We start from the raw sequence: 19,150 nt of genomic DNA on the forward strand, positions 1-19,150 counted from the left end.
CTTAAACTTTCATAAGATAAGCTCGAAAAGACCGCACTCAAACCCAACATTAAACAGAATCTTATGATAAAAGAAAGATAGGGAAGAAAAAGAGAGGATTGATATAGGTTGTGAACCCGTTAAAAAGATTGATATAGGTTAGATTATGAACCTCTTAAAGAATCGGTCGAAGGTTGATTGTTTTGGTTCTCACCCACGAGAGGATCGTTGCAGTAAAATACAAAGATTTCTGTTCTATACTCGAAATTTTAATTATACTCTTCAATTAATGATATCTTCAAACTATCATTTATTTAATGGTAATTAAATCCAATAGTAATAATTTAGGAACGTTGTATTTGCTAATCAACACGAGTATCGTTTATTAGTAAGACATTATTGACGTTTTTGTAAGTTAAATGTTTGAATCTAACGACCCGATAATGATTGTTTCTTACTTAGACCTAATCGAAGATTTTTTTCCATTTATTTATCGTTTCATGTCTCGAAAGGGTATAGTACCATATTATATTTCCACTTACTTTCATTTAAATTAAATATTCAAATCTTGTACGAACTTAGAATCCAATAAACCCTAATGATAAAATTGAGTTCACACACTCATATAACTTTTTAGGGAAAGGATAACCTAAAAAATTAATTAATTAATTAGTTTAATCACAACTTTTTGAACTAATGCATTCTCAGTACGAACATAGAGGGGGTGGGATTAGCAATAAAAATATACTAATGAACTCATGCTATGTGGGTTGCATTAATTAGGTTACTTGGCTCGATAAAGTTGAGCCGTTTGGACTTGGACCTCCGCTTCATGTTTACAGTGTATACAGTGTACATCTTTTTCGAACTGTGCTATATTTAGTTGACGAACATGTACATTAAATTTCAGGTAGGTGGCCATCATATATTGAATTCTTTCTCTCTTGTTTCTCGAAGACTCTTTCGATCACGAGACGAACCCACGATAGATGTCCACGTGAGTACATCTTTGCTATAGTTGAGTTCCTTCCAAGTACTAACAGGATAAAAAATAATGACGTCTTGGATCATGGGAGAAAAGGGATGTTCATAAAGTCTTTGATATCTATTTCGAAGCACGATTTACATCATCATGTTTGAAGCAAGTGCCATAAATTATTGTTTAAAAAGTTACTTTTTGGATAAGTTTACGAACCGATCATTCAAACCTTTAAGTTATATCATGTTGATTTGGATCAAAACATGTTTGAAAAAGAAACGAAGAGATATGATTCGAATACCCTTGAGTGGATCTGATTTGGAAGAGATTTCACAAATCCTAAAGGAACATAACTTCATTTCTAACCCAAATTCTTCAGATTTCAACGCAAAAAAAAGAAATCAAATCTTAGCTCTTTCTTTAGTGGGTAAGAATTAGTGCCTTTTCATTCAATGTTTCCCTCTTATGAGATAGCATTTGATTCCATAGGGGCAAAAAAGATCTCATGAGATGCAATATAATACTACTAAAGTGATAAAGAGATCGCCTTTTCGAGCCTTAACAAGATTGTGCCTTTAGGTTTTAACAAGTCTCTAAACTTTCATTCTTATGTCTAATAGGTCAGTGTCATTAACTCGTGTTATATATCTCCGGACGAACCTTCATGCAATTCAACTAATTTTATAGGTTTCTAAATTTTCACTCTTGTGGCAAAAGGGTTGCTATTAACTCATGGCATATATCCGTGAGTGGGTTCGAACCAAATTGCGTGCAGCTCACACCGCAATTATTCTCACGAGCGGTAGGATATTAAATTCTAGGTAGGTATACGAACTCGGACCTTTTAATTTGCAATAGAACTTGGGTATATAATTGGCTGGTTTAGTTGCTTTACCAACCTTAACCCACTATCTAACAGTGTCCTGCCACAATCCCAGATCAAGTTGTTGGAACAAGAAGACAAGAGCTCAAATTATTAACTTCGGAAACAATAATAAAGATATTAAGGCTCAAAATCCTACCTGCTGATGGAGGAAGATCCTGTGGGATGTTCATCTTCAAGAGAATAATTTGGAAAGCTTTTGTCCTACCTACACACACTGTGCTGCCCATCACGAAGTTGGCCTAATAATCAATGGGACCGTTAGTGGAATCAAATATCTTAAAAAGTCAGTGAATTCAGATCATGCTAGCCACCAATCTCAAACATGATTCAATGACATCGCAAAAATGTCTTGAACAATTTCTAAGAAAATTGGAACTTCTAAACTCTTGATCCATGGGATATGTTTCTTGACAATTTCTAGACATAAGGATAGTTTTTCAAGGTTTATCGAGCTGAACAAAATGACCCGAACACTTACAGATATAAAAGAGAAAACAACGGGATTGAATTTTCTGCAGAGACCTGATTGGAAACTGGCAGCTTGTGACCATGATTTACAGGCTGACTTGTATTATAACGACTCAAATTCACCGCTAGCAGGCAGGACAAACAATATCTGCTAGCGGTGAGTTTGGGACGTTACATGTAACAAGGGAGGGGCAGAGTTTATCCATTTTTTGGGTTCTTGATGGAGGAAGGGAACCATTGTTGGAAGGAAACAGAAACCAAACATATCATTCTTTTCATGATCCATGTAATTGTGTACAGACAGGAAATTTACAGTAACAATGATTTGGATAAGGAATCCAAGGAGAAGCTCATACCTGATATTAACCAATATAAAATAATTTCCAACACTTTACTTGGAGTTCTTAGCCTTCGCCTCAGCAGCTGCGGCTTTAACAGCTGATTTTGTTAAAGTGGTTGGGTCGAGAGCACTTTTTGGATTCAGAACTTTTCGTATCTTCAAAGCAGCCCATGCTGTCCCAACAGCGTGTCCAGCAGCATCAAGGCCTTCATTGGTTGCATTCGCAGCTTGCTCCCCGTACCTGCAACAACAATATAAGGAATTCATTATAAAAGCGTCATAAAGCATGTGAGATTGCTTTCGAACTACATCTTCTGGCATGAGAATTGAAGTGTGAGTGACTATAAACGATTATGTTATCAAGGTTTTCCTCTACAAACTGGTCGCGAATCGCGCATAGTTCCATTTGACCGAGATGTGAATCTTTCAACGTTGGAAAGAAGCAGGAACATATCCAGAAATCTAGAAAGCAAGCATAGTAAAATAGCCTCCCCTACTTAAACCAGTTGCTAAGGTAGAAGTGTACCAAATTCAAAGTTCTGTTCAGTCCTGTCTAGACACGGAAGGATATATGTCTTAACTAGTTGAGCCGTGCTTTAGTTGACTTATGATTCTACCTAGACCATAGTCCGGTAGGTACGAGAGATGGGAAACTCGGCGTTTCTCTTGAGCTGTATTCTTGATATTCTTTTTGAAATTTAGTGGATTCTACTATCCAGTGCAGTAGGTGATGGTTTACCTTTTGGTCACAAGTTCAGTTGTCACAGTGGAAGATGTAGCCATGACATTCTTTCCAGCAACTTCAACAGCATCAAAAACTTTGCCTGATTGACAGAAGATGAAATCAGTAATCAACCAAGCTAAGATTGCGTTCTTGTGGGAACAATTAAAGAAGATGAAATCAGTGAAGGATGAAGCAAACTGAAGTTAACAAGTCTCTCTCTCAAACACACAATTCTTTTGTAACATAGATACAGCTATATCTAATTTCTTTCTCGGCTTTTGTTGATTGGTTTCTATTAAGAATCACAACCTCCATGATGGTATAATATTATCCACTTTGAGCATAAGCTCTCGCGGTTTTGCTTTGGGCTTTCCCGAAAGGCTTCATACCAATAGAGATGTATTCCTTACTTATAAACCTATGATCATACCCTTAATTAGCCAAGGTCAGACTCTCTTCCAACAAGCCTCTCTACAGATCTACATGTTCGTTTTCTTCTTTCTTCTTCGCTAGAAGATTTCATACAGATATTTTCAAGTTTGATTAAAGAATCATCAGCTTCTTCAGTTTTTTGGAAAGAAAAAAAAAAAAAAAAAAAGGTAGAGATGATGACATACCAAACCCATCAAGAGAAGCTAGCACTATTTCCCCAGGGAGCATTCCAAAAAACTTCTTGCCAACTTTAGAATTAGCCACTGAACTTGTAAAGTATCCAGAAACTTTAATCACTCCAGAGAGTACTCCATTTGCTACTTTCTCCGACATACTTGTAACCCTCTTGACCCTAAATAAATGAAGGGTCAGACCAAGAAAGTATTTGGCAAGTGTTTCCATGCAGTTTGTAGAAGAGTTACAGCTCAAGAAACAAACTAAGCTACTGCCATAAATGCAATATGAAACCCATTTCAGAAAAATGCTCAAATATCTACTTTGGATGTAGCTTTCATGTCCAGAGGTGGCTGCTGCTGCAACAAAAGTATGCACCTACAGCGTTTCTTGAAACATGGGGTACAATAAATTGTAATAAGATAATGAATAGAGCTTTGTAAGAGATTGTTTAAAGAAATGAAGGGTTTGAGAGGGTATTCTTCATCAACTATAAAATATAAGCATTAATACTGGAAACTCAAAGAATAAACGTGTAAAATTCTAAAATCTACATAGAAACTAGACTAAAACAAAAAACAAAAAACAAAAAAACTGAGCTTAGTGTAGAAAGGTCCAACTTCTTTTTCTAATATTCATGAAGGTTCAGGCCAAGCTGCAACGGTTAGAATCACGACTCTCCACAATAGTATGATATTGTCCACTTTGAGTGCTTTGGGCTCTCCCGAAAGGCCTCGTATCCATGATCATTCCCTAAAATTGGTCAACGTGGGACTCCCTCCCAACAATCCTCAACAACAACTATATAGCTGTCTGACCTTACTATGTTGCCAAAGTAACTAGTATGATATTAAATCTTGAGTAGGTAACTACAATGACTCGAATCAATTTCCTCATATATGCAGATAGAGTGATGCATATGCCAATTACCATTGCCGAGCGACCTCGAAAAACTCTACATGATATGATACTAGAGAACTTGAATCAAATGCTAACAACATGATAGTGAGAATAGAAAAACAGAGGAATTAGAGGGAAAAAGAACCTTTTAATCCGCCGGAGGGTTTCAGGGCTGATCTCTGTGTTAGAACAGGGGCTCATCCTCTTCTGCATAGCCTCATTCCCCTGTTTCAACCTTTCTACAGTCACATCACCACACCACAAAATCCCTTTAACCAATTGCCCTGATCCCGCTGCAATCAACTTTGCAGCCATTCCATTGTAATCTTCCACATTAGGAGCCAATGTAGTCCAATAAGCTGCACATTTGCCTTCCATTTCTTCTTTCTTCTTCCCCGTCTTCAAATCCTCCAGCGACATCTCTTTGGCCAGAGACTCATCCAGAACCTCCACTTCTTTTGCGCTCTCCGATACCTTCTGCAACGTAAAACTACTGTAATTCTGCAAAATCCCATCCAGCTCCTTCAATAATCCCTCTTGACCTTTTGAAATAATCGTCAATCCATAGCTCAAATAATCGTCCAACCCGTTTTTCTCATCTTCATCATCACTGGAATCGGAGTCCGGACCGCGTTCTTTTGGAGCCCGAAATGAGAAGAAGTAATGCGAATCGTCAAGCTTCACCGCTGCTAAATCCTTCGCCAATGGCCATTGAATGTCGTCAGCGACACGGGCAAACACCGCAACGGCACTCTCGCCTTGGCGAATGAGGACAATCGTCAAATCGCCGCAAGCGAGCTCAACACTGTACTGTTTATCAATGAGGTTGAGAATGGCGCCTGGGATTCTGATGATAATCTCTTCCGCCGCAAGGGGAGGAGCCGAAGGAGAATGGCGGTAATCCACATCGACGGGAAACAGATTCTCCACCAAATCCTTCATATCAAGAGTTGGGTAAAGGTTCCCAGTCGAAGATGGATTGGGATTCGCAAAGGAAGGAGAAGGGCATTCGGGATTTGAATGAACCACTTGAGGGTAAAGGGAAGAATTGTTGGTATTGACACTGTTATGATATGGGTTCTGCGAATCCATTGCTACGGAAGAGGAAAACAGAACAAGAAGGGATGTGAAGGAATTGCAATGCGATCACAGATTCACATCAATGAATTTGAGAGATGATGAGGTGATTTCCCGCGTCTCGATCGTGGGAAAAGAGCCAAGTAGTTGACTAAATTGAATAAATTTATGATCGTCTTCGTTTAGATGTCAGACACAACTCCGTCGCCATGGTTGAAAATTTCTGGGAGAAACAAACAACAACTTCTGGTAGCCGGAAATTTAGCCGGAAGCCAGAATCTTCTCCGGCTTATCCAATTTTTTCTTTTATTATATAGTGGGAATTAATTGCGCGCTCTTTCTTCTCTCCATCATTCTTTTTCGTTCACAAATAATTAATTGTTTGGTTCAAAACAGTTTTAAAGTCTCGAATCAATTTTAAATAAGGTCTCGCATTTTTACTTTCTTTCAGAAAAAAAAGAAAAAAAAAATGACTATATGATATCAATTAAAATATCAAAATTTTATTAGTATTCTTAAATTTAAAAATACCTTTATAGGAACGAAAGCACTAACAGAAATAGTTCGCCTCTTTTCAATTTTATATCCTTTGCTTCGATGTATTTTTTTCGTCGATCATTGAATACCACTTTCTTTAAAACTTTCCCTTAATGCTGACTTCTTATTTATTATATTGCACGTGAAAAAGAAACGAGAACTCATTTTTACTCAAAGTTCTAATATAATTATAAAGAAAAAAAAAGATAGCATAAAATAGAGAAATGAAAAAAAAAAAAATGTTAAAGGTATAGTCCAGTTCTTTTAGCCTTGATAAGATTAAAACAAAAAACAAATAATATTATCAACGTGAGAGTGAGAATTGAACAAGTTTATAATCATAATAATAAAATTGACAAATTTATAATCATACATTAACAAATCAAAAGTAAACGTTAGGGACCTGATCAACAATTCTGAACAAGTTTTTTGATCAAAATGAAGTTTCATCAAAGTGATACATTCTTGTTTTCAGCCCAACCAAAAGCAAAAAAAAGTGACTACTTTTGCAGATGAACGAACACAATGCAACACTTGTATGAGGAGAAATACCTAGCACAATATTCAGCTTCGGAAGATGGATGGATGGATGGATGCATGGATCATTTTTCCTCGTCTTCCTTGGGGGGCTTTTCTTCATTCTTCTTGTCCTTAAACAAGATTTCAAAACAATTTACAATTTTAATCTTCTGTGTATTTGTGTTTCAAGGCATACAAGCACAAATGGATCAACCCCTGGTTAAAAGTAACTGCAACATCTCATGGTTTTTTAACTAATCACAAACTAACCTCTGCCTTTGACTGACTTTGCATGGAAGCCAGTAAATCTTTGACCGATGGATCATTTGGATCTACCCCTGGAAGCTGCAAAACATCTCCACTTGTGTCGATTAAACATAAACCATGTAGTTGGAGCCACTTTTTTGTTTCTCTTAGGGTCAGGTTGGAATGACTTTTGAGATCAACACGTGGAAGTGAAAGATTCAAACCTTAAGTCGGTTGGTTGAGAATATATGTTTTAACTAATTGAACTATACTCCGAATCATTTGATAGTAATTCTATAAGTTCAGAGAAGTATTTGCAACTTGTAGAATTCATACCGATGCAAGAATGGAGGATACGAATGACTGGTCTGCCAGTAATTTACTCATATCAGGTTGGCTTGTTGAGTCTTTAGCATCCTCCTGCACAGACAACTTGAGGGCTGCAACCACCCAAGCGGTAAACGAAGATGGAAAAGATAGTTAGAACATACATTCAATACAAAGAATGGGTAAACTTGAAGTAAATAACCATACCCAGAGCTAACTCTGGATCATCTATTGTTGCATCTGACATTTCAGTATCCTGCATCTCATGACTCGAGACAGGATCTTCCATCGACATTGCAAGGGCTTGTTGTAACAGAGCATTCTCATCTTCCTGTAATCAAATCCAGATTGAATATCAAAACTTCGCATGTACTTCTATTTTCCATAAAGTTGTCAAGGCAATAAAAATGTCGCCATGAACAAAGTAGAAGCTATGTATGAACATTCTCTCCTCTCCAAAAAAAAGTGTGAGAAGAGAAAGTAAACTAAGCAATGAAGCGAGTGTCATTGATATATTTGAAATAATGGACATTCTATTAGTCTATTGCAGCATTTGAACTTATGTAATTTAAGATAAACCAACCATTGGATCACTTGTCTTTTGAGCATCAGAACATTCAGCACTAGCACGTTCGTTCATAGTTGTATCCTGTGCGCCAGATGGTAGTTCCCCTCCTTTTTCCTGCTTTGAAGTCTCCTCAGCAGATCTCTTAGCAGCCACCTCCTGTCTGGCCCTTTCCTCTTCCATTGAGACTCGAAGTGCAAGTGCTAGTTCAGGGTCTAGGTTGGGATCCACACCAAAATCAAAACCGGCCCCACCAGCTGAAGCTGCTGCAAATTCACTTCCTCCCTCCCCATCGCTGGTGAAGATTGGTGTACTGACATGGAAGGGGAGATTGAGAAAACATATGGAGGGTACTATTTTACTATGTCCAACAATGGAAACAATAAGAAGCAACTGACCTAATAAGTACATCGGAAAGAGCATTTGGACCAGAGGGAACGTGAACAATGTGACTGGAATCATTACTATTTACAGCTGAAAGAAGGGCTTCCAGCTTCTCTGGCTTACAATCATCTTCTTCACCAAAATCAATGATATCAAGTGCCACGTTGTTCTTCTTTAATTTCTTTCCAATCATCTCCAACAACTTTTTTTCTTGTTTAGCAGGACTAAGAACACATAGGATAGGTACTTGAGAACAATCGATAACTGGGATGGCACAATAAACATGCATAAAAGGGATACAAGAGCCTACCTTCCCGCAAAAACAATAATTCTTTGTTGCTGCTTCTTATTCTGACGATGCTTAAGAGCCAACTGAGCCACCTGGATCCCAGCAGCCAAGTTTGTCTCCCCACCTATCTCTAAACCTAGTGTGGAAAAAATAAAAATGTTAAAAGTTTTATAGAGTGAGCGTAGTGAGAAATCTAGCAAAAAAGACTACAGCTCTTCACTGTAGATTAATTTACAACCAGCAACACATGGCGTGTAACGTATCAAAAGTGTAAAGCCCAATAGTGTCAAATTCAAGAATTTAGGAGGATATATACTTTTTTCGTAGGGAAAATTATTCAAAGAGAGGCGTATATATCATTAGTCATCTAAAATCTCATTATTCAGAAAAATCGACAGAACTGCACGACAGAAATGAACAGTCTATCAAAAATAAAATGATCGAATTCTATAGGGATCAATGAAAAGGTTACATGTATTGCATCTTATGAGTTACAGAGAATGTACAAAATGCACTTTAAGATTGTCCAAAACATCATTAGTCATGAGACAGAGAGTCACAATCCAGAAAAGCGACAGAACTAAGGAGCTTGTTTAAAATTTTGCAATTTTTTTCAAATACAGAAACGATCACATATAAATATCTTGTGCCTAAGTTTTCATGTAATCTCCCATGGCATTATAAGAAGCCTCAAACTCAAAAAAGGGAACTAACTTGAAAGAAAAGGCAAGTAAAAGAACTAACCATGCATGCACCCTAGAATCTTGCCAAGATCACTTGTAGGAGTTACCAAAACCCGAACCCCTTTTCCAGCCATTGTAAGAACTCCCACTGTATTCTCTGGGTTAGACTGTAAGGAAAAAAGCAAACGAGAAAAGAATTTCCTCAAAACTAAAGAACCATAGCTTAAACAAAAATAGCGAGACTAACAGATAATTCGAAGAAACTAATTACGATAGTTTCTATTTTGATAATGACGGCAATGTGATTTCGTTTTTTCATAATAAAATCCAATTCACAGCTACCAATACAATAAATCTAACTAGTTCACAACCCCAAACAGCAACGGAGGCCAAAGAGACAGAAGAACTAATTTCCCTCCAAACAGAACATAAAATGTAAAATCAAGACTCCACATTCCTTGATTTCCAAGAATCCATACAATGAAATATAGTCAAACAAGAGAAATCGATCAATCACCTGAGTCTTCGCTCCGCAAATGAGACTAATGGCATCCGATTGAGCTTGAAATCGCGAAGGAGCATAATCGCCGTTCCTCATCCATTCCGAATTGTCGATACAGATCATCGTCGCCTACCCAAAAGCAACGAAAAAAAAAAAAGATAGTTTCATATCCATACAAACTCAAGGTCATTAAACTAAGTAGCGAAGAATGAAATTCCAAAGAAATGGGGAAAACTGGATGAAATTTGCAATCTGGAACAAGAGATCAGTAATCAGTAACTACCTCGAGCACCATATTGAGAGATTGAAATCGCCGAGAAATCGAAGGAGTAGCAGAGAATCGCAGAGAAGGCAGAAGACTGAGGTTTCTTGCAGAATAAGCCGGAACGTCTGGAACTGAAGAAGCACTTCACCAGAGAAACCTCAATTTCCCTCCGTTTAAAGATGTGCATTTTGTTAAAATAATAATATTAATATAATAAATTATTTATAATATATAATAAATAACATAAATATATTATAAACAATTAAATTACAACTTTAGCTTTATAAACTTATCATATATTTGTGTTTATTTGATACCGAACTTTAAATACATTACTAAACCTTTAATTTTGCGTCGGTTTGATTTTTAAAAAACTAAGAATATGGTGACCCGACTCAACCTAATCCAATATAAAAATAGAGGACAGGGTTGTGGACCCTATTCGGTTTCTTCAGGTCACCAATCCCAAAATTCCAAAAAAAATTAACTCAACCTAACTGATGTACACCCTAGAATTTAATTGAGTGGTTCTATTTGATAGCTTTTCGACCATGATTTTGAAATTTCTAAACTATGAATGTGGAGCAACATTGATGTAGTATATCGTTAATATCAAAACCCATTTGTTTGCACGGTGGGATCCGTTGCTAAGCCATGGTCCCAAATCTTCGAGTCAGCCCATCTAATTTGCACACATACCTCAGTGATTCTCGCTCGTTAATACAGAAAGTTCAAGAAAGCCCGTGTTGCTAGCAACCTCCACACGGATAAAACTCACATGTTTGTACACAATATTGTTTGTCTATTTAATTAAAAAGGCCTCCTTTTGGCCTACATCTATAGTTGCCATTGAGATAAGAATCTTCAATTCACTACCTGTTTCTCTCTCTCAGAGAGACACAAAAGCAGCAGTACAAAAGATGGGAAAACAAGATGGCAGAACATAACTATCATACACGTTCACATGTTGTCTCAAAAACATGTCGTGGAGGCCAACTTCACAGGACACTACCTTCTTTTCCTTTTCCTTTCTCTCACTCTCATTCAACCTTGTTTTACCATCTTTAAGCGCCTAAGCGTTGTTTCTCGAATGGCTACCGAACATATTTCTATATATATATATATAGATACTAAACTGGAATATCTCGGTGGAGATGAGAACGAAATCTTCTTTATAAGGGTGTGAAAACCCCTCCTTATAGACATGCCGTGAAGTTGACGGCGATACATGGGCCAAAGCGAGCCAATAATATTTGTCAGCGATGGGCTTGGGCTGTTACTAATGGAATCAAAGTCAGTCATTGGACATGGGAGACACTAGTCGGAGTAGGGCTAGACCCTTTCCATAGTAGACACGTTTTAAAACTGTGAGGCAGACGGCGATACGTAATGAACCATAGTGGACAATATTTGCTAATGGTGAGCGTGGACTGTTACTAATGGTATCAGAGTCAGTCACTAGACGGTGTGCGGTACTGGTCGGAATAGAGCTAAACTCTCTCCATAGTAGACACGTTTTAAAACCGTAAGGCTGACGACAATACGTAAATGACCAAAGCGGACAATATCTATTAGTTGTAAGCTTGAGTTGTTACTAATGGTAACAAAGTCAATCACCAGACGGTGCGAGACACTGGTTGGAGTAGAGCTAGACCCTTTCTATAGTAGACACGTTTTAAAACCATGAGGCTGACGACAATACGTAACAGGTCAATACAGACAATATCTACTAGTAGTGGGCTTGAGCTGTTACTAATGGTATCAGAGCCGGTCACTGGAAGTGCGAGACACTAGTAGAAGTAGGGCTAGACCCTCTCCATAGTAGACAAGTTTTAAAACCGTGAGACTAACGGTGATACGTAATGGGTCAAAGTGGACAATATGATCTACAAGTAGTGAGCTTGAGCTGTTACTATTATTGTAACTCACTTTCGACGCTCTCTCTTGAACAAAATTAGTATCGAAAAACCTCTCGGATTGGATCGTAATAGATTCGTGTCGTCGGGTCTTAAAAAGAGTGGTTGGTGACAAATAGGTACACTTAGAAGTGACCCATGCCAGCTTCTGAGTAGTAGAATCCTTACATCCTCCAGCTTGGGAATGACCCTCCCATTCATTCCCACCCCCACTACCTCAATATTCCAATATCTCTGCTAAGCTATCAGCTTGGGAATGGCCCCGCCCCTTAGCACTCCAAAAACCCCACATCATCCACACACCCAAATGTACCATTCACTCACCCTTCACAAACAACATCAAACTTAGGTTATTCAAACATTAGGAAGCTTTTAAGTAATGGGGTTTCATCAATTTGGTATGAGATCCTCCAAGATCTAAGCTTCTTGTTGTTAGGTATATATTCAATGTGATATTGTAATCTTCTTTTGTGAAAAAAGGCTATGATCTCACTAGCTATATACTAGGTTTTAGTCTCGAACCCCGATTTACTACCGCTATCCACGAGCCTTCGAACGAGAAAAATTCCTCTTTTTTTTGTTTCATTTTAAAGTACCGAGCAAATAAAGAGAGGAGAGAGTTTGAGATCACACAAATCTCTCCCTAACAGACATCGTTTTAAAACCCTAAAAGAAAGTTAAGAAAAGAAAGTTCAAATAGAACAATCTCTTCTGAGTGTGAGCTTGAGCTGTTACTAATTGTATCTAGACACGGATACTGAGTGTGAGCTTGAGCTGTTACTAATTGTATTAGAATTAGACACCGGGAGAGAGGAAGAGGCACATTGTACTTGAAGAGACATGTTTTCCTAGAATACGAGGATGAACAAAAATGTATGGTGTTTCTTTGATGTTTCAATTCAAGTAAAACCCTTTTTGTAGATCTGTCTTGTTTTTCCTTCGATTCCACAGAGGAATCTGAAATAATTTGATTTGAATTAATATTTAGCGTTGAATTTTTTTTTTTTTTAAAAAAAAAATTGGTTGGATGTGATTCAAAGAGAGGTCGGGAAGATATGGATAAGGGAGAAAAAATACAAAATTAAAGAAATAAATATTTGATCGATCGTTTTTATTAATATACCCGTCTCCGGCGGCCGGAATTTGTCGCATTTTTCCTTTTTTTTTGGGCAAAATCAAATTAAAAAAGATGAAAAAACCTTCATTTAAATTGAAATTATTACAGATGAAGATCCAAACTCACTTGCTCCGCCGTTTTTGCCTCGTAAACCAATCTGGTTTGTAGAGACCCGCCGGCACCACCGCCGCCCACGGCGGCGCCGCCGCGTTTCGTCATCTCATCACCGGACAAAAGTGGCAACGGGTGCAGCGACGACCGCTCCGATACGTTATTTTGAACAGCTGAGATTCTCCACATCGCCAATGGGCTTCCGTTTATCGGCGTCGCTGCGGCTGCCGGAGAATATGACCCACCAGGGCTGCCGTAAAATCTTGTGGCGGGGGCGGCGGCGGAAGGTGAATTTCTATTCCAAGAAGGGTAATTGTTGAAGTGTAAGCTGGACGGAGCGGCGCCTAGGCGGTGGTAGTTCATGAGGCCATAGACATGAGCAGCATCGGAGAAGGGTCCAATTCCATGGACCATGGTGGCGGCATTGGACTGAAGGTGAGCCCTTTTTGCATGTTGGCGCTCTCTTTTGTGGGCGTTTTGGTGACCTCCTAAGGCTTGAGAAGTAGGGAAATTTCTACAACAAAAATGACACTCAAATCTCCGGTTACTTTCCCCGCCGTTGTTCTCGTTGTTATTATACTCCTTACCATCTTCGCATGCAACAATCATGTCACCGGACTCCGAATCCTCAACCGACGAGGCAGTGGCAGCCGCAGCGTTTCGACTACCGAATTCTATCCCGAAAAGCCTAATACCCTTTTCTTTTGGCACAGGACGAATGAAGGGAAGTTGAGAAAAAGACTCAACGTTCATGAAATCATGAGTCTCTCGTTCACTATTACTCTTGTCCATGAAAGTACGAAACCTGCAACGGTCCGACTATCGATTGTAGCGGAAGAGGAAGAAGAAGAGAGAGAGAGGGAGAATATAGAAACGGTTGAGTTGGATCGAGTCGAGTCGAGCGTAGTAATGTGGAAGGGAAAGGGGAGAATGTGTGGGTCTATAAAGGGTGTGGGGGTGGTGGAGCTGACCCATCTGAGAGTGAACCCTGACAAAGCCACAAGTTATGATCAGAGAGGCTCTGGCTTCTCAAAGTACCATATTGGCTTCCTTCATTTTTTTTCTTTATTTGATGTAGAAAGCTTCTCAAAGTACTTACTAGGGTTTAAATCAATTTTATTTACCTTACCCCTTTAAACTATATACTAAATTTTACAAATTACGATGCGACGAACCGAACATACGAACTATGCTTTATTTTTCGGTATGATTCGAGTGAAGAACACGTTCGAATTTGATATAAACCCTAGATTTAAAAAGATTTTGAGCCAAAATTTTCATTTATTACTCATATGCTTTAAACCCAATAAAATTATTGCCCAAAAAGGTAGAAATTTATTATCTTTCCTTCCTTTAGTTAAATAATAAATAATGTATTGAAGTTTATGAATCAAAAAGAGGGAGCATTGGTATATCTTTAGTTATTACCTTTGTTGGGAAGAAATCTATCATATCTTTTAAATCCAACAAAATATTTGCTCATTTAATTTCATTCGAGGTCATTCAGTCAACCAATTTGAACATAGCTCAACTAATTAAAACACGACATATGTTTATTTGTTCGGAAGCTCAAATGTTCAAATACTTCATATGGCTGAAGTTGTAATGCTCCATACTCAAATTTTGGATTTGGCATCTGATAGTCTCGAAGCATGTTGTATAGACAAAACATGCTAAAAGAACCCGTATTGGTCATTGGAGATAGTCTTTGCTCTCGAAAGTAATTCAAGACAAGCAAGTAACATAACTATATTGTAGGAGATGCAAGAAAATGTCGGAACAATCCGTATCAAATCTATATTCTAAATCTTAGGTATATTGCGTTACATTAAACCGACAAAATGAATATATAAAAAAAATTAATTATGTTCTACGATTTAGTGACATCATGTAATGTCACCCATTAATCAACACTAATTATTGGTTGTCTTTATTTGATAAGAAAGACAGCTTCATATATATAAAAGGATAACGTTTGTATGATTAACCTTTGTGTCTGATTGAGAAAGACCACCTCAATTTCGTAGTGATTGAGGTTAACATGGATAAGATATTAATAAAATATTGTATATTCCTATAATCGAAATTCTATTGTCTCGAGTAATAATATTCTTACAATCTAGCTAGTTTTAGCCAAGTTTTACTATTCTCCAAACGTCTCACACAGTTTCTTATTAAACTCCAAAATGAAAACCGTCATTAAACATACATTATGTTCAATCTCAAATCGGTTGGAGACGGGAATGAATCCTTCCCTATAAGGATGTGGAAATCTCTCTCTAACAGATGTGTTTAAAACCATGACACTGATAGAGAGGGGAATGAAACATTTCTTATAAGGGTGTGAAAACTTCTCTCCTAATAGACGTGTTTTAACACCGTAAAGCTGATGGCGATACGCAACGAACGAAAGCAGACAATATCTGTTAATGATGGACTTGAATTGTTACATATTACGAAGATTTCTATGAATTGGGTTTACGTCGACTAAACAAACGGAACAAAATCATTATCAAATGAAACACGACAATTGGGTTACATGCATGTGTTGTCCATGAATGAGTGGTAATGTTTAATATGAAATGTCGTTTATAGAAAGAATAATAATATTAATAATAATAGTTGGTCGGTAATTCTGTAATTTGTGTGTCATTTTTCTCTAGAACTGTCTTGTTTCTCTCGCTCAAGGACCAGTTGCATACTGGTAGTTGGTGTTGGCTCTTTATAGCTTTGTTGGGTGTTTTATATCAGCTTCCACACCTCTGAACAAAGTGGTCCTCTTCCATAAACAACTTACAAAATATTTCAAATGCATGTGAAACCCTACACGAATGGCCAAAAAAACCCACCTCTCATGAAAAAAAAAGTTCTTTGAGTGCGACCGTCACTGACCGTTTACGAGTAATCATCTCTAGGAGTGTTCATATGACCTGAAAATTCGATAAACCCGACCAACTCAAAAGTAGAGTTATGACCTTAACTATGTTAGTGATGCGTTATGACTTGTAAATGTTTGAAATGACAATTCAACCTAACTCAGGGTTAGGTTTTGAGCTCTGTAATTCGAAATTTCGAGTTAATCCAAAAGATTTTTTTTCAACTTCCTCACGAGTTTCTCTCTCTTCTCTTCTCTCTCTCTCTGTGGGGGTAACAAAGTACAACTGATGCCATGTCTCTTTCATCCTTTACTTTGGTTGAGACATTATAATTACTCTTCAAGCTCCCTTTGCTTTCCTTCTCCTGTTCTACCTTTACATCTATCTCATCTCTCCACTTCCTCATTTTACCCTCAACTTTCTCTTTTCTTCTCTAAATTTACCGTTTATTGTTTACCGTTGATGGCATCTCCTTCTCATGTCTTTATCGCTATGACACTCGAGTAAAACAGTAGTACATGAATGAGCGAGATCTTAAAGGTAATATAGCTAAAAAAAACCTTAAAATAATGGAAAGTTACTATTTCCTTTTCAGTGGCTCAGTCATAGGAACTCTATGGTTATAACAACAAGATGCACTTTCCTTTTCAGTGACTCAGTCATAGGAACTTTATGGTTATAACAACAAGATGCACTTTCCTTTTCAGTGGCTCGGTCATAGGAACTCTATGGTTATAACAACAAGATGCACTTTCCTTTTCAGTGACTCAGTCATAGGAACTTTATGGTTATAACAACAAGATGCAATTTCCTTTTCAGTGGCTCAGTCATAGGAACTCTATGGTTAACTGTGTTTTGCTTGGAACAATTCTATATTGAGCGACCTCTTGACAAATTTTATAAGACGCATGTGAGTGAGAACAAAATATGTTGGAATGACTCAGGTTGGTCTGTGACCATGTTACAGGGGAATGTTAAGGCTATCAGGTGATGAATTCAGATCTTGGGCATGAGTTGTGTTTCTCTGTCTCTATCATTAGCATTATCGATGAGTAGTGTTTCGAGTGGTTATTTCTCCGTCTCATTCACTCATGGCTCGAGTGACTTCAAATTCAAGGAACCACTATATTATGATGTTTAAATTCATGAGATTTAAGAGACTTAGAACACTATTCATAGGAAATCAAACCTCCATTCATGCAAACTATTCATCTTTCAAATCAAAAGGGTTTGTTCCAATCATTTGTCTACCTTTTTGTTTACATTTAATTCAAACAACTATTTGAGCTAAGTCTTCACATCATACTTTTATTCCTATTACAAACATATAATGAACATCATTTTCAATGACAACAATGAACAAATTTGCATTTTAAAAGTCAGCATTTGCCTTTTTATGATCAAAAGGAAGAACAAATTGAAGAGTTGTTTTTTTCTTGTTCTTAGTGGGATGGGAGAAAGTAAAGCAAAGAAATTGCATAGGGAAGAGCATATTGAAAGCTACACAAACATGAAATGGAGAGACCCAAAATCCATTGATTTAGGTAATCTAAAAAGAAAGTCACGAGAGATTAGGCTCGAAGTAGACAATATCATACTATTGTGAAAGTTAAGAAAGCCACGAGAGTTTAAGCTCGAAGTAGATAATATCATAACATCGTGGAGGTTCAAAATGCCACGAGCCTTTAGGCTCGAAGTAAACAATATCATACGATTGTAGAGGTTCGTTACTAAGAAGCGTGAAGCTGAATGAAAACTTTAAAGATATTTTTCGGAATGTAGGTTAACTCGTCTAGCAATTATTCTTGCTCAACTGCCTCCTGTTCATAATTCTACCATTCTATGCAGCCCCAAGACATGTCATTTTCTATCTCTCTCTCATATGCATCATTTCTTGGGGGAAGGATGTTGTTATCTTAAGCATTAACATTTACTCTTAAAAGAGATGGGCTACGACTCGAATTCTTCCTGGATGAACTATCAAGTGGGGCGTAGGAAGCGTTTATTAGGAATTAGAGATGTTCATTTGGGTAAAGGTCAACCAAAATTTTCATTTATTATGACGAAGATTAAGGTAAATATACACTTAGTAAGCCGATATGTATATAAAAGTGGAGACGGGGCGGAGACTGAAGTTGGGTTGGGTCAAGTAATCCCTGTCTCTAGCCCTGTTCATCTAACGAGGAGAAATCTCTATCCACTCTCAGTTCTATTTCCTGTTTAAACGGAGATTTTGAGAGAGAGATTTGGTGTGATCTCGAAGTGGACCATGCATACGAGCCGACATGGTCTCTCAGAAATCCACATCTCTATCACTATGGCTGACCCAAAGAAAAGAAAGACAAGGAGAGACCACTGGGAGGTGTTGCAATCCATGGAAGAAAGCAGCTTCCTTCTTCTTTGCCATTAAAGTCACAGTCATAGGCCCTTTCGGGACCATTGCTCTACCTCTTCTCGATGCAACTGCACCACTTATCTAATTATTCTTATTTTTTTCCCTTCTTAAAACCCTTATCTCTCATCATGTGAATCTCTCTCTCTTCTCTTTAATTCATCTCGAACCAAAGTTATGGACTAACAAAATTTATAAATTTTTCATTTATTCGAACATAACTCAGTTCAAATAACTTTATAACCTAACGAATTAGGTCAAATTCATTCGGTTTGAATCTTTTGAACCTACCAAGGAAGACCCAATTTTCAAAAACATAATTAGTAAAGAAACATAAATGGTTTAGATGATTAGCAAGTAAAAAGTAGGAAGAACACTCGATGTATCATCATCATATATATGATGATATAACGTGAGGAAGTTGCTCGGATTCACATCACAGGTCCCTCTCCCTCTCTCTCT

At 37.6% G+C, this 19,150-nt stretch overlaps 3 protein-coding genes across 4 annotated transcripts; all 3 read right to left on the reverse strand.

Annotated features, from left to right (window-relative positions):
* Window positions 1-749: 749 nt before the first annotated feature.
* Window positions 750-6,307, reverse strand: LOC111445273 (protein EARLY-RESPONSIVE TO DEHYDRATION 7, chloroplastic-like). 2 transcript variants are annotated; one of them, XR_002710809.1, is made up of 5 exons: window positions 5,028-6,307; window positions 3,994-4,160; window positions 3,392-3,476; window positions 1,981-2,893; window positions 750-1,015 (listed from the first exon to the last, which is right to left on the reverse strand). XR_002710809.1 is itself a non-coding variant. In XM_023083632.1 (5 exons), exons 1-4 carry the CDS (start codon window positions 5,972-5,974, stop codon window positions 2,704-2,706), a joined length of 1,389 nt encoding a protein of 462 aa, XP_022939400.1. In that variant the 5' UTR covers window positions 5,975-6,307; the 3' UTR covers window positions 1,042-2,083; window positions 2,669-2,703. The 2 variants fall into 2 exon arrangements, 1 of the variants encoding a protein (XP_022939400.1); XM_023083632.1 differs by lacking the exon at window positions 750-1,015 and having other exon boundaries at window positions 1,042-2,083; window positions 2,669-2,893.
* Window positions 6,308-6,818: 511 nt separating this feature from the next.
* LOC111444822 (26S proteasome non-ATPase regulatory subunit 4 homolog) lies at window positions 6,819-10,449 on the reverse strand. The gene is made up of 10 exons (XM_023082933.1): window positions 10,295-10,449; window positions 10,027-10,140; window positions 9,571-9,676; window positions 8,848-8,962; window positions 8,552-8,761; window positions 8,172-8,466; window positions 7,796-7,919; window positions 7,598-7,701; window positions 7,286-7,360; window positions 6,819-7,146 (listed from the first exon to the last, which is right to left on the reverse strand). The coding sequence occupies exons 1-10, from the start codon at window positions 10,304-10,306 to the stop codon at window positions 7,099-7,101; spliced, it is 1,203 nt and encodes a 400-aa protein (XP_022938701.1). The 5' UTR covers window positions 10,307-10,449; the 3' UTR covers window positions 6,819-7,098.
* Window positions 10,450-13,374: 2,925 nt separating this feature from the next.
* Window positions 13,375-14,428, reverse strand: LOC111448765 (zinc finger protein 8). Its single transcript, XM_023088497.1, has one exon. It carries the CDS (start codon window positions 14,210-14,212, stop codon window positions 13,412-13,414), a length of 801 nt encoding a protein of 266 aa, XP_022944265.1. The 5' UTR covers window positions 14,213-14,428; the 3' UTR covers window positions 13,375-13,411.
* Between the last annotated feature and the right edge of the window lie 4,722 nt (window positions 14,429-19,150).

The sequence above is a fragment of the Cucurbita moschata genome, unplaced genomic scaffold (genome assembly GCF_002738365.1).
Source record: "Cucurbita moschata cultivar Rifu unplaced genomic scaffold, Cmos_1.0 Cmo_Scf00001, whole genome shotgun sequence".
NCBI lineage: Eukaryota > Viridiplantae > Streptophyta > Magnoliopsida > Cucurbitales > Cucurbitaceae > Cucurbita > Cucurbita moschata.

Coding starts and splice junctions, on each gene's coding strand:
- LOC111445273 (XM_023083632.1), bottom strand. CDS start 5,974: ATGGATTCGCAGAACCCATATCATAACAGTGTCAATACCAACAATTCT. Junction 3,477..3,993: donor AGCTTCTCTTGATGGGTTTG/GTATGTCATCAT, acceptor TCTGTCAATCAG/GCAAAGTTTTTGATGCTGTT. Junction 2,894..3,391: donor ACTGAACTTGTGACCAAAAG/GTAAACCATCAC, acceptor TTGTTGTTGCAG/GTACGGGGAGCAAGCTGCGA.
- LOC111444822 (XM_023082933.1), bottom strand. Junction 8,467..8,551: donor CTTTCCGATGTACTTATTAG/GTCAGTTGCTTC, acceptor CTTCCATGTCAG/TACACCAATCTTCACCAGCG. Junction 7,361..7,597: donor TATCCTCCATTCTTGCATCG/GTATGAATTCTA, acceptor GATGTTTTGCAG/CTTCCAGGGGTAGATCCAAA.
- LOC111448765 (XM_023088497.1), bottom strand. CDS start 14,212: ATGGACAAGAGTAATAGTGAACGAGAGACTCATGATTTCATGAACGTT.